General features: G+C 42.3%; 1 protein-coding gene across 1 annotated transcript in view; it reads right to left on the bottom strand.

Annotated features, from left to right (window-relative positions):
- The window catches only part of unc5db (unc-5 netrin receptor Db), a gene marked incomplete at both ends in the record, with an annotated part of 282,435 nt that overhangs the window by 9,764 nt on the left and 258,182 nt on the right, over positions 1-14,489 (bottom strand). The window contains 2 exons of the mRNA XM_079251728.1: positions 2,805-2,954; positions 10,759-10,986. Coding sequence (XP_079107854.1) covers positions 2,805-2,954; positions 10,759-10,986 — 378 coding nt within the window. The remainder of the gene's footprint in view (positions 1-2,804; positions 2,955-10,758; positions 10,987-14,489) is intronic.

Below are 14,489 nucleotides of genomic sequence, written 5' to 3'. Positions count from 1 at the left end.
GTGGGGAAACCGTGGAAACCTGGGATGCTCTTTAGCACTAAAAGTTGACTTGATGTATGGGCTCCACGCTCAGCTATTACTCTGCACCTGCTCCCTGAAAGCAGGCTGGTGCTGCCTGCCTGTCATCCTCAGACCTTCATAAATAAGGCGGAGGAGAGGGTGGGTGTTTTTAAAACACTTTCGCTCTACATTCAGATCTTTTAAGCACCAACAGCAGACAGGAAGGAGACTGCTCTGCGAATAGCAACAAGAACCACCAAGCAGTGTTCACCGACAGCGCTCCATTTAATACGGTTTGCATCTTAATGCTCCTGCAGGCAAAACAAACACAAAGCTATTAATCTCTGGTCACGTCTGTCTTCACCATGTCGGCAGGAAAATAATGAGGATGACGGCGGGCTTAATGCTAAAACTGCACTTTCAAGGTGCAAAATGGCACGAAGGTACGCAGACGTAGTGCTCGTCTGTGTCGACGTTCGTACGACCAGCAGCAGATGTGTTTAAGCTGTATGAACCAAAGTCTAAGCTAAGTGTTAGCTCAAGGTGAAGTCTGAATGCTACACTGGACTAGCGACTGGTTTTGGATCAGTTAATTACTCTTAGCAAATAAAAAAAATAAAAAAAACAGTCCCTTTAAGGCTTTTCAAGGTAGTTTTGTAATTAACACGAATCACATGTCCTAAACACTTTTGAAAGGAAGTGGCTTGAACATTAGCATGTTCAGCTGCAACAGGTTCACATGTAAACCCGTTGCAGCTGAACATGCTGCTAAAGTTCATTTAGCATTTAGCTAAATGCTAAATGCAGCTGAACATGCTGCTAAAGTTCATTTAGCATTTAGCTAAATGCAGCTGAACATGCTGCTAAAGTTCATTTAGCATTTAGCTAAATGCTAAATGCAGCTGAACATGCTGCTAAAGTTCATTTAGCATTTAGCTAAATGCTAAATACAGCTGAACATGCTGCTAAAGTTCATTTAGCATTTAGCTAAATGCAGCTGAACATGCTGCTAAAGTTCATTTAGCATTTAGCTAAATGCTAAATGCAGCTGAACATGCTGCTAAAGTTCATTTAGGATTTAGCTAAATGCTAAATGCAGCTGAACATGCTGTTAAAGTTCATTTAGCATTTAGCTAAATGCTCAATGCAGCTGAACATGCTGCAAAAGTTCATTTAGGATTTAGCTAAAGCTAAATGCCTTTAGCTTGGATTACTAGACACTTAGGGTGAAATTTCATCCCAGTATAACATAAATGGAAGTGTCAGACATGGATTTGGAAACCTGGGAGATAGCATCGGATGACCAGGCAGTTGTTTAATTTCCAGCAGCATCACATGGCAGGAACCACCCCCCACAACTATTAACATGGTAAAAGTCAGAACTATTTTGGACTATTTAAACCCTGTTTATTTGTTTAAACACTAAAAATGGTAGTCTGTGGTTTAATACAGTTATCACAAGACCGGATGTGATCAGCAGAATCTCGGGATGCGTCTCAGTAAGGAAAAGAAACACTTTACAGTCTGTTTTATCAACTTGTGAATTTACAACTCTTAAATGTAAATCAGTCACTCCAGGAATTTTCAACGCTGCGACAACTATTAACCCAAATTCAGTCGTTGTAAATTCTGTGTGTCCCGTCCGTGTTGTCCAGTCAGCACAACTTCAATGCAACAGCGACAAATCTCAGTGCTCCTCTATCATCAACTTAACCTGCATGCTTCTGTGATCAGCATTCAGGTGTGTGTGAGATGTTTGCATCTAAAATCAGGACTTTTTTTAGTTTAACATAAGCCTGATGTTCACAGCATGAGACCTTCGCAGTCTTCTGCATGAAAGTAGATGCAAACTGTTTTGTACTGCATGCAAAATTGCAGCAGTACATAAGTGCATAAACATAAGACAGCAGTACGGGACACAACTGCTGCAGGTTCTGCAGTTAAACACCATCAGACACAAATCTGCATGATGTGCTTGTAACATCCAGAGCTGTTTCAAATGCTGAAAGAGTGAAAAAAGAGCAACATGATAGGAACTGTAAAATGATATAAAACCTGCAATGTCTAATCGTGCAAGAAAAAAAAAAAAATTAAAAGTTAAAAAGTAACTCAGACAATTAATTTTTTTCTGCTTCTTGTTTCAGCCTAAATGGCTAATTTCACATTACTGATGGCAGCATTTACTTCTGATAAACTGCCGTCTTACTTTTAAAACGGCTCGTACTCAGAGTTTAACCAATCAGCAGTTTTTCAGAGGACACTTAGAAATAATGACCCTCTTTTCTCCCCTAAAAAAAAAGATGTGAAAGAGATCCGACGGGGCCAAAAACCTTACTGCTGATCTTATTGATGGGAATAAGTGAAACTACCACCCAGCTATAAAAATATGCTAGATTTGGGTCATTACTGAACCTATTAAAAGATCATTTAACTGGTTATTTCTAAACTTGTGAATAGATTTCCTTCAAGTGGAAAAAGAGAAAAGGAAAACTGATGAGTGGCAAGTACGTGGACAGATTTAACAGATGTTTTATTTATATATATATATATATATATATATATATATATATATATATATATATATATATATATATATATATATAAATATATATATATATATATATATATATATATATATATATATATGTATATATAAATCAGTTGAGAGTGAATATCAGAGACTAGATGGGTTGACTGATAAGCAAACCCAAGAAGTGCAGTGAACAAACAACGCATCTACAAGCAGCACAAACACGACCTTGTAAATGTCCATTAGATGTCCATGGTGCTTTCTGCTGAGCTACCTGACATGTGGTAAAGGGTTTGATGCTCCACAGGAACTGAGGAACATCCTGGATCGACACCTGGAGGCTGAAGGTGTTCGCTCGGAAAGGCAACATCTTTGGCTCCTCGAGGAGCTGACCCCCTCTGGTCCTCTCTGCGGCCACCACTCCCTGAGGAGGAGAGGAAGAATCAGACCAGAATCCGAACTGGACATACTGTGTTAACCCCAGGCTGGGAAATGTCAGCGTTAGAGCCGCATCACAGAACGACATGGAGAAAAGAGTCTAAATCAAACTATGAGTTACAGAACACTTAACAGATATCCGGGTCAAAGACAGACAGATGAGACATGCATGGAATAGATACATCTACACACATACACAGGAAGAAGAAATAAGATGAAAGAGGATGGAAAAGAATAAAAACAAAAAGGATAGTGGAGGGAAAAAAAGAGGGAAATGAAAGTAAGAAAGGATGAGGGAAAAAGGAAAGAAATGGAAAGGAAAGATGTGAGAAATGGGAGGAAGGGAACAAAAAAAAAGAAAGAGCAGGAGGAAAATAAAAGAGAAGCAAAGCAACTGGTTGGAAAGAAATCCATAAGAAGACAAAAGCAGCAAGAACCTGAAGAAATGAGAATGTTGCAGGAGAGAAACGACATCCTCAGCTTTGAAGCTACGCTACCTTTGCATATCAGCACAAACACCTGCTGCTAATCCTTTCCTCCGTCACATCCACTAATTGACTCATCTCAAATATTAACACAGAAGCAGGCTGTCATGAAGTGACATCCAGGCTCCACTGAACAAATCCTACAAGTTGCGCTCCCGCATTAGCATCACATTTGCAGCTCCGACATGACGGATGGAAGCCTCAGCGTAATGCGCGGTTAGTTTGTGCGTTGGGACGGGGAGGGAAGGGGTGCTTGGGGGCAGGCGTCCATCTCCCAAATTGAATTTGTGATGATGAAAGAGCACTTTGATAGTGGCTTGCAGGTATTCATCTGTCATCGCTGCTCAGTGTCCTGCTGAATGGTCGGGCGCCTGGCCTGTCTGTCTGCAGCCACCTCCCTCTCTAGCAGAGCTGTGACTAATGGCGGGCCATGCTGATTGATCCTGAGAGGCTGTGCATGCCATGAAGATGTGTTTACATGAGCGCTTTAGAAAAGCATGCCCACGGCATATTTCATATTGTCTTTGCTGTAAGTGTGAAAACAATCAACTGTGGGTGCAAGGCAGATGGAAGATGAACGCTAGATGCAACACTACATGAACGTTGGATCCTCCTCTGCCATCTGCCTTCTTCTTCTAAGCTGTTTGCAGCCAAATGGCATTGCTTTTCTGCCCGTTACTTGGAGTTTTAATATCAATCCCACATTTGAAGTGAAGTGGACTGATTCTGACACATGTACTCAGATCATCCCTTCCAGCCGAGGGATGCTGCAATGTCAACCAAGAATGAGAAATCCTGCAGAACAAGACAGGTTTAAGTTGTGTGAAGTATTTGTATAAGCTTAGAGTTCTTTTTTTTTTATTTGCTTTTTTTTTGTTCCATATACTGAATGCAAACCTCTAACTATGTGGAACATATTAATGTATAAAACATACTTAACATAAAAGATAAAAACATTGCAATGGAGTGCAGACTAAAGACTAAAGACTAAAAAGGACTAAAAAAAGAAACAAAATCAGCATTTCAAGATTTGTAAAAATCCTTATAAAACAATTAAACTAACTAAATTAAACCAAAGCGATTACACTTCAGGTGTGTTAAATGCTACAGTCTGGACTTCATGCATATCCACATGTTCTTAATCTGGATTTAAAAGAGTCTACATATGGTGAGAGTTTATTCTCCACTGGCAGTTTGTTCTAGTTGTTTGCAGCAAACCAGCTAAATGCTGCTTCTCTGTGTTTAGTTTGGACTTCGGTCTGGACTCGCTGACCCGAGTCATCATGTATTCATCAAATAATTCCATTTTTTATTTGTTCAAGGCTTGCTATTGATTAACCACACTTCTAAAGTAATCTCCTTGCTAGTTGTCTGCTGAAAGCTAGGCGTTAAACCAGAAGTTGCTTCAACTGGTGCAGCTGGTGCTGAGATGGCACTTAAAGCTGGAGACGCTTTCCTAAAACAAAACTCCTTTCTGCAATGTCTGAAAAAGGCTGCAATTTCATTGATCATCCCATGTTTTTTCTTTTTTTTTTCTAATTATGATACTTGCAGTCCAAAAGGCTAACAGGTGTTTGGAGTCTTCTATCCTGCTTTAGTCACAAGCAGCCATCACGTAGATGCAGCCACTGCTTCTTGGTGTAAATCGTCAGATGCGACCACTGAGTGCTGAACTGTGCAACATATATGGATCCTCCTGTGAATCCATTAATGCAATAAAATGACCAGTGCATTAATTCCATAGATTTTCAATCTCTAAGAAATGAAAAAGTTCTTGGACGGTCTTGTGTGAGATTCTCATGGCAAGGTAGTTGGAACCCCACCATCCATCCCTCCTTTTCTGGAAGAATTTTGCATTTGTGATTTTTTCATATATTGCAAAACCACATGAAACGGTTTTCAGATGCAGATTTGATTACGTTATAGCCTACATAGTGTTAGAATTTCACGCGTTTCTTTCCATCTGTGTGTTGACACTGATATCTTTGGCCCCTGTGGAACATGTCATTGTGGATTCTGTTGTGAAGAACTCTGGAGGGAAATATGTTTATTGCTACTCCAGACAGGTTCATAATAAGGCAGATTTTTGCAAACGATAAAGCAAAACACTCCAAAATATTGAATTGTGAGTGACATACTGTGCCTTAACTCCTTTGTTTGATTTTTCTACTTTCAGCTTTTCCAAACTGAGATTTCTCTGCTGTCTTCTGCTGATTGAGAACTTGACATAGTTACAAAAAAATAAATAAATAAATAAAAAGAGATAGTCAGCTGGTAAAAGAGGCCTTGACCCAGAAATGGACCAGCCTCAGTAGAGTTCACCACAAAGAGACAAAAAGCAGGAAAACAACTGGAGACTGGGGGGAGTTTCACGAAAAGCACAATGGCTACGCTGGACATGTTTAGCTACTTGTAACATTTGGTTTTACTTCACCATAAAACAGTCCTTTGTCCACTGTGACTTCTGTCTTTAAAGACCATTTAAAGACAAACAAAAGAAGCCTTCATCTGATTGCTCTGTGTTGTTGAGACAGCCGCCAAGCGCACTGTGTCCGGTGGAGATGGGGAGCTGCTGACCTCAACTCAGTACATTATGGGCCGGTGCAACGAATACTTTGAAGACCTCCTTAATCCTACGAACACATCTTCTGATGAAGAAGCAGGGGGTTTCAGGGGTGGACACTCCTATCTCCTCCTCACTACAGGGAGATCACCCTCCTCAGCCTCCTTGGTAAGGTCTACTCAGGGGTCCTGGAAAGGAAGGGTTTGTCCAAAAGTCAAATCTCAGATTGAAAAGGAGCAGTGCGGTTTTCTCCCTGGTTGTGGAAGAGTAGACCACCTCTATACCCTCTTTGGGGTCCTCAAGGGGGCATGGGATTTTGCCCAGCCATTCTTCATGTCCTTGGTGGACTTGGAGAAGGCTTTTGACCGTGTCCCCCGGGGACTTCTGTGGGGGGTAATCTGGGAGTATAGGTTCTGGACCACCTTGTACGAGCTGTCTGGTCCCTGTACGACAGATGTCAGAGCTGTATGTCAGGTCCGCAGTAAGTCAGATTCATTTTCAGGGGTTGGACTCTGTTAAGGTTGCCCTTTATCACCGATCCTCTTCTTAACTTTTATGGACAAAATTTCTAGATGCAGCCGAGGTGTTGAGGGGATCCGGTTTGGTGGCCTCAGGATTGGGTATATGTGTGTGTGGAGATAACTTTATGGCAGAAATTACAACAAAATAATGTGCACTTCTTAGTTTTGTTCATTGAATCTTTAAATTTAAGAAGAAAAGCAAGAGTAAATGTGTGTTTAGATTCTTTCTTTGCCTTTGGACTTTCATAATATGAATCTATTTTTTTTTTTTTTTTATAACAAATTGGTTGGTATTAGTGTTCAGTAGTGGTTCTTCCACAAGACTAAAGACTAAAGGTAGGTGTAAACATTGCTTCCTGGCAGCTTCCATGCTGGGAGGTAATGTATGCCAAAGAAATACTAATGGGAATGGGATTTCCAGGCGGAAAGCTTTTATCCACAGTATCCCCAATATCATCTCCAAGCTGTGTCCTTGGACATGGACCTACTGTTGGAGGGGATTACACTTGGCTGATTTCTAGGCTAAAGGACTTTTCCTCTGTCTTCCCTGTCCAAACACACACAATAAACCAATCTGAAAACATAAAGTAAACATTTATTGGCTAATTTAAAGATGGGAAAGCGGCGCTGTGCAGAAGCATGAACCCGTCGTTTTTTCAGCTGAATTTAATGTCTCCTTTTCGAAAATGTTTGTGTTGCATCAGAGAAAGCACAGTTGATCCTGTGATTGACTTTGTGCCGGAGCTTGGAAAACAAACACAGCAGAGCTCTGCTGCAAGCAGACAGGGGCCCGAGGGACACGCAAAAGTCTGGCATCTGCTCGGCAGGCTGGGAATTCATAAAGAAAACCCAAAACGCATGTTAAAGCCAGCTGCTACGACGTGGCAGAGGAGGTCGGGAGGAAGAGGCAGTCAGGAGGTTCGTCGTTGTGCTCGGAACGCCTCGGCTCAGCTCAGTTCCTCTGTTCTTCAGATCCCTCTGGGGACCAAAGGAAGTTTGATTTCCCTGATGTTCACTGCTCAAACACTCAATAACAGTAGGCAGCTGAAGGATAATCAAGTCAAACACGATAAAAAAAAAAAAAATTGATTAACATTTGAATGGCAGTGATTACAGTACAGCAGTCTGTCTATTAAAAGCACAGGAGGAGCACCTTCCAGGCTGTTCCAGCCACTCCACACTCACACGATGGGCTCTGTGCGTCCTGGGGATGCCGGAAGCATGGAGGAGTTTTGATGGATGACTAAAAAAGTTTTTAACCTGAATTTGAAGGGAAAATGAGTCAACGTTGAGAGTCTGAGAGTTTAATGCGGGAAAAGAAAAATGCCTTCAGCTAAATTTGTTTTTCCCAGAGTATAAAAAGAAAGAGGAACTCTGGATAATCCACGTTTTCATTTGGACCTTTTTCGGCTGATAAAATACAAGCGGTGTAACGACATTTTACGACACGAAATTTCACGGAAAAGAAAAATGACAAAGTAAAATCCAAAGTTGCACAAAATAAAGGTCAAAACAAAAAGGTTTCCGGAACACAGAGCGGCACTCTGATAAGTTTGACCCTCTCGCCCTGCTGTAGCAGCACTCTGACTTCATTTTAAAAATGGGATCCAGGAACATCGGGGAGACTCCTACATTGTACAAGAAATCAGGCGCTATGGGCCGCGAACCAATAAAACCTTCAGTGGCGGTACAAAGTCTCAGGAAGACGGCAGAGTGGCTCATGCAGAACCAATCACGACCAAATTCTGGGTCACAAAAGAAATCTGAAGCAAACTATCTGGTTAAAAATGAATTTTAACTGAACTCTAAGTGGATGGAGCCTTGGACCCCCCCTAACCCCCTCTGCCCTTGGAGACAGTCGGGTGGTTTCTCCACCCAGCCTTCAAAACAAGATGTTTAATATTAGCAGTTCCACCTTGAGGTTTTACTCACGACATTATGATCGGTCTGAGAGGCTTGTAGTCTGGATGTTTTTGAAAATTTAAATAGAAGCATTTCAAATAAAAAACATTAAAAAAAATAGTTGAACATATTGTTGAGTGTTTTTAATTCCTGCCTACTCTGCAGGCCTACAGGTAGCCTACAGTAAAATACTGGCTTGTTTTTACTTGTTTGGGTTTTGACTTTGTTACTTTAAAACAATTGAAATGAGAGAGAGATAAAGGTTCTGGCAAGATTAGATCGTGAGTTAAACATGTCGTTACACACCTACAAAACACGGTTCACCTAAAAAAAGAGGAACTGTTGAAACCTGATTTTCAGTGCTGAATGCACCACAGATCAGAGAAGCTATTTCAGCACACAGGTAATAGAAGTCAAAGTGACACGGGATTAAAAGCGAAAGGTGAAAGCAGCTTCTGCATCGCGGGAGTATTGGAGGGAAGTGTGTTACCAGGCTGACTCACACAACAGATGAACTGCATAAATGGGATTTTCACATACAGATGTGATGTTGACTTTTAAATAAAAGTGAAACCAAAGTGAATTTTCTCATTTCACACCCAGGCAGGTTGTTTATGTTTGTCCTGCTGGTGATGTTTTGCAAAGCTGGTCTGAGATCTCTTGGTTGGTGTTCTTTACTGAAACACACCAACAATCTGATTTTATATAGGCCTACAGGCTGTTTTGAATATTCATGTCTTTAATCTTGTGGCTGTGTGGTTTAACCATTTAATGTTATATGAATAAAATTTGATACATACAGTCTCTAAAACATTTTTGTATCACTTTGTTGTAAAAAAAAAAAAAAATTCTGTTGGGCACAACTTGACACTTATCTTCTACCTGCTGGTGGACACAATTATAATACAGTAATGCACTAAAACATTCATTCATTCATTCATTATCCTAACCGCTTAATCTAATGAAGGGTTGTGGGAAAGCTGGAGCCTATCCCAGCGGTCTTTGGGTGAAAGGCTCACTAAAACATGTGGGCCAAATAGAGTTCCCATTCAAATGAAGTGAATTCTTCCTTTAATTTTTTTTCTTGTGTTGAACTTTAAGGACCAACAACCCGAATTTCTGTGATGTGACAAACTAAGAATGTAGTTTTCTTCCTGCTCTGCGCCGGTTTGAGGTTCTTGGTGAATTGCACAAGATGATGAGGTTTCTAGAAACCAGAACATTTTAAAAGTAGTTTTTGATCTTCTGTTGTGGCTAAAAGTATCTCTGTGTATATATGAAGAAAATACTTCCAATGAAGATGCAACAGAGTACAGTGCACATAGTATATTTACCATGGATTTGAGACCTTCCCCAGTCAGCAGCTATTTTTAAACAGGTTTCAAACAATTAAATTAGCTTTGCACTTGTAATTGCTATTTATACCAAGCACAAGGAAGCCAATGTCCAGACAAGCCACCATTACAACTCCTTTTTGGGGTATATATTCAAACAGCATAACAGAATATCACAGCTTTGCAGATGACATGGTGATTTATGTTCCTTTGAAAGCATCTAAATCCAAGTAAAAAGAAAAACTGAAATAATTATATTTGGTGTAACCAGGGCTACTGACTGGTGCCACTGGTGTCCTTGGTCCCCAGACATATTACACTTGGCTTCATTCTGGAAACCTTAAAGTGATTATTAAAAAAAACTCTTTTAAATTAAATCAGCAAATAAGTGCTATCACCAGAAATGCTTTTTTAAAAATAATCATTATGCTTAGAGGCTGCTTATAAAAGTGAGGCCATCTGCTTACGTCCCTGTTGGACTATTGTAACTCATGGCTAAGATCAGCCATTTCTTCATCGCCAACAGTTCGCTCAGAGTGCATGTTAACAGGTAGGTGACGATGTGATCACATCAGCCCTCTTCACCAGCATCCTGTTCGTTTTATGATGCAGTTTAAGGTTTTATTACATGTTTTTATCCTGGATCTGCACCGTATTTTTTCAGAGCATGTACTTGAAGCTTTCTATCAGCTCCTTCTGGAGATATACCTGGCTGCTGCTCAGGTACCTTTGCCTTTAAGCTTCCTTGCTTGCTTACGACCATCTTCTTTCCACTGGCTTTTTAAACCCAGTTGAGCTCAATATTTATTTTAATTTTCTTTTCAGGCTTCATTGTGTTTTCATTATTATTATTTTAGAATGGTTTTTATGTTTTCACCAGACAGCACTTTGGGCAACAAGGTCTCCTAAAAATGTGCAATATAAGTAACATTGACATCAACACTGACAAATGATGAAGCCTGCAACATGGAGCTGCAACACCCACCTGAAAGGCGTGTGGCGTGTCGTCCACACAGTACACCCGCAGGCTGTAGCTCATAGAGCCAGCCTCCATGTTCCCAAACACAGCCAGCTTCAGCCTCTTGACAGCAGCCTGTGTCAGGGGCTCGCCCACCAGGGCGTACGAACCAGGCTGGTCCAGCAGCAGGTGGCAGCTGGTCGAGTCCATCAGGCAGTAACAGGAAGTGGACTCCTCCTCCACTGACATCACTTCCTGCAATAAAGGACACAAAATGCAGCAATGAAGACTTTTATAGCCAGTAAATATAAAAAGATGTGAGACTTTAAATCATGGCATCCATGACAGCTTTCTTATAGTTACCAGATTTTGAGACTTGACATGAAATCTTGATGTAAAACTGAAGGAGCAGGGACTCTGTTCGCAGTTTTCCCATTGCCGAGCAGAGTCCAGTTCCTCTACATTCAGCTCTGTGCTTGGTTTTTACTTCAGACAGTATCCTCTAGACGTGGGCAAATTTGGCTGTTTATCATCACCATGATGGATGAAGTTTTAGTGACACAAAAACACAATGACCTCTGTGTGGGGTGGGCATTGCACTTGTTGGTTTATGAGTAGCGCTGAGTCAAGAAGTGTTTGACATTGTCTGAGCGCGACTACAACAACGGTGCATCACAGAGCCAAGGCCCAGCCAGTGGAAGGAAAAAGTAACACTAGCAATGTGTCATTTAGTCTGTGTGTTGCTATTTATGAGTGCTCATGGATTCATTGTTCATGCACATGGATGTGTGATCAGTGTCCACAGATGTGCTTTAAATTTAGCCAAGATTTAGAAACTGTGTACTCAGATATACAAACAATTTTCCTCTTCAGTGAACACAGGAGTGTTGCAGCGTGTGAAGGGCTTCAGTGCTGTTGCAGAGATCTGGACCCAGTTCCAGTTCCTCCTCTTGGATCCATCATTCGGCCCTACCCCTTCATTTTACAAATGTAAGGTGCGTGTTGTCTTTAGGGGAAAGGAATGATGATCATGTAGCCCTCCATCTTGGTTGCTGTGCACCAGCTGGATGGCTAAATGTCCACTTCTTAAAACCCAAAAGAAAAATATCACTTTATCCATGCAGACCGTACGCTGGTAGGTGACATGGATTCTAGTTGTGCTTACTTCTATAAGTGGATTGTTTTTTCTAACTAATGAGTGGTCTGTACTGTTTTCACAACCAAGGTTACGCGGTATTTCCCTGCATTCACACACTTATTCTCATTTAGTGGAGTTCAACATGTACTTAACACAACAAAGAAATATGAAAAACAATGCAGAGCAGAGTAGGTATGCTGGTACTGAGAAGCAAACATGTTCCAGTAGGACTGTAACAATCAAGCAGCAATCTCCAGTGGTTAACATTGAAGCCTGTATGGAAGTGCAACAAATTGCAGTTCATTCCTCATCCACTAGGGGCTCTAAAACAGAGCAAATCCCTATAGACTCCCATGTTAAAAAGACCAACTTCCCAGCAGAAATAAACATGTTTACAGCCTGGAACAAAAAACAGTTTAAGTTTAATAGATGAGAATTACCTTCATGACAACTGTGGGGTAAGTGAATTTTGTTTTTATAAGTCATCCTTTATAACCAATTTCATCTTGAAATTTGGCTTAATAAGGGCCTTCTACCCAATATCTAGTTCAAAAAATAGTGCCGCACAGCTACGGTTTTTAGCCAGTTAACAGCATGATTTAACTTTAGTTCGCCTACCTCGGTCAGCTCATACCATAGACTGTATATAAAAGATGGGCGGAGGCTCCATGACATCACCCATAGGTTTCTGAAGAGCTGAATTGAAGCTCGGTGGGCGGTTCCTACCATTGCCATCTTTTTTTTTTTTTTTTTTTTTTCCATCTTAGCAGAGGCATGCGTGTCGTCTTGCTCGGAAGTTACAAATATGGGCAAAGAGGTGGAGCTGAGAGGGGGGCTGTGAGCGTCATGGTGGATGATTTACATCGAGCAAACTTCGAGCTGTCTGTAGCTAAGAGCTAACCGAGCTAACCCGGAGATAACAGGAGCTAACCAGCTAATGGAGGTAAGCGGGCTAAAGCTAAGTCACGTTGTTAACCAAATAAAAACCGAGGTTGTTCTACGTCCTTCTTACTTGAAGCGGGGGATCGGGTACCTGTCAGTCAAAAGGACACGCCCCTATATATGCCAAATTAAGCTGTATATCCCTAAAGTCTTGCGAGTAGTGTAGATAGTTAAAAAGACTTTATTGATCACTTTGGGAGGTTTTGGGAAATGTCCAGGGTGTACCTGGACAGGTTGCCAGGTCGCTGCCACTTCTCCACAACCCTTAATTGGACAAAGCAGTTAAGAAAATGAACAACTTAAGTCTTCATCATTAGCAGCCCAGTGTAAAAAGACAGCTAAGATTACACAAAGACAAAGTTCTGTTAAAGAATAACAGGAGCAAATAAAATGTACACTCTGTGCAACATGTCGCAGCAGTTATGAAGCAGAGGAGGTTATACTGGAGTCAAACCATTTGTTATAATACATAAATGATTTGTTTAAAATTGGCGAGAGGCGCCCAGCAGGTGTGGGCATTCTCATCAGCCCCCAGCTTGGTGCCTGTACGTTGGGGTTTACCCCGGTGGATGAAAGGGTAGTTTCCCTCCGCCTCCGGGTGGGGGGACGGGTCCTGACTGTTGTCTGTGCTTATGGGCTGAACAGCAGTTCAGAGTACCCACCCTTCCTGGAGTCCTTGGAGGGAGTGCTGGAGGGTGCTCCTTCTGGGGACTCCATTGTTCTGCTGGGGGACTTCAATGCTCACGTGGGCAATGACAGTGAGACCTGGAGGGGAGTGATTGGGAGGCATGGTACCCCCCCCCCCCCTCTGAATTTAAATGGTGTTTTGTTATTGGAGTTCTGTGCTCGTCATGGATTGTCCATAACGAACACCATGTTCCAACGTAGGAGTGTCCATATGTACACCTGGCATCAGGATTCCCTGGGCCGCAGTTTGATGATCGATTTTGTAGTCGTATCGTTGGACCTGCGGCCACATGCCTTGGACACTCGGGTGAAGAGGGGGGCGGAGCTGTCAACTGATCACCACCTGGTGGTGAGTTGGCTCAGATGGTGGGGGAGGAAGCCGGTCGGATCTGGCAGGCCCAAATGTGTTGTGAGGGTCTGCTGGGAACGTCTGGCTGAGTCCCCTGTCAGAGCGAGCTTCAACTCCCACCTTCAGCAGAGCTTTGAACATGTCCCGAGTGAGGCGGGGGACATTGAGTCCGAATGGGTTGTGTTCCGTGCCTCTATTGCTGAGGCGGCCAGCCGGAGCTGTGGCTGTAAGGTCGTTGGTGCCTGTCGTGGCGGTAATCCCAGGACTCGTTGGTGGACACCAGCAGTGAGGGATGCCGTCAAATTGAAGAAGGAGTCCTATCGGGCCTTCTTGGCCTGTGGGACTCTGGAGGCAGCTGATGGGTACTGACAGGCTAAGCAGCATGCGGCTTCGGCTGTTGCAGAGGCAAAAACTCGGGCATGGGAGGAGCTCGGCGAGGCCATGGAGAAAGACTTCCGGATGGGTTAGAGGAGATTCTGGTCCACCATCCGGCGGCTCAGGAGGGGGAAGCAGCGCTCCAGCAATACTGTGTGGAGGTGGGGAGCTGCTGACCTCAACTCGGGACGTTGTGGGTCGGTGGGGGGAATACTTTGAAGACCTCCTCAATCCTACCAACACGTCTTCCAATGAGGAAGCAGAGCT

The sequence above is a fragment of the Telmatherina bonti genome (genome assembly GCF_933228915.1).
Source record: "Telmatherina bonti genome assembly, chromosome: 13".
Lineage (NCBI taxonomy): Eukaryota > Metazoa > Chordata > Actinopteri > Atheriniformes > Telmatherinidae > Telmatherina > Telmatherina bonti.
The sequence above is the reverse complement of the archived record's forward strand: the minus strand, read 5'-3'. Positions and strand labels throughout refer to the sequence as shown.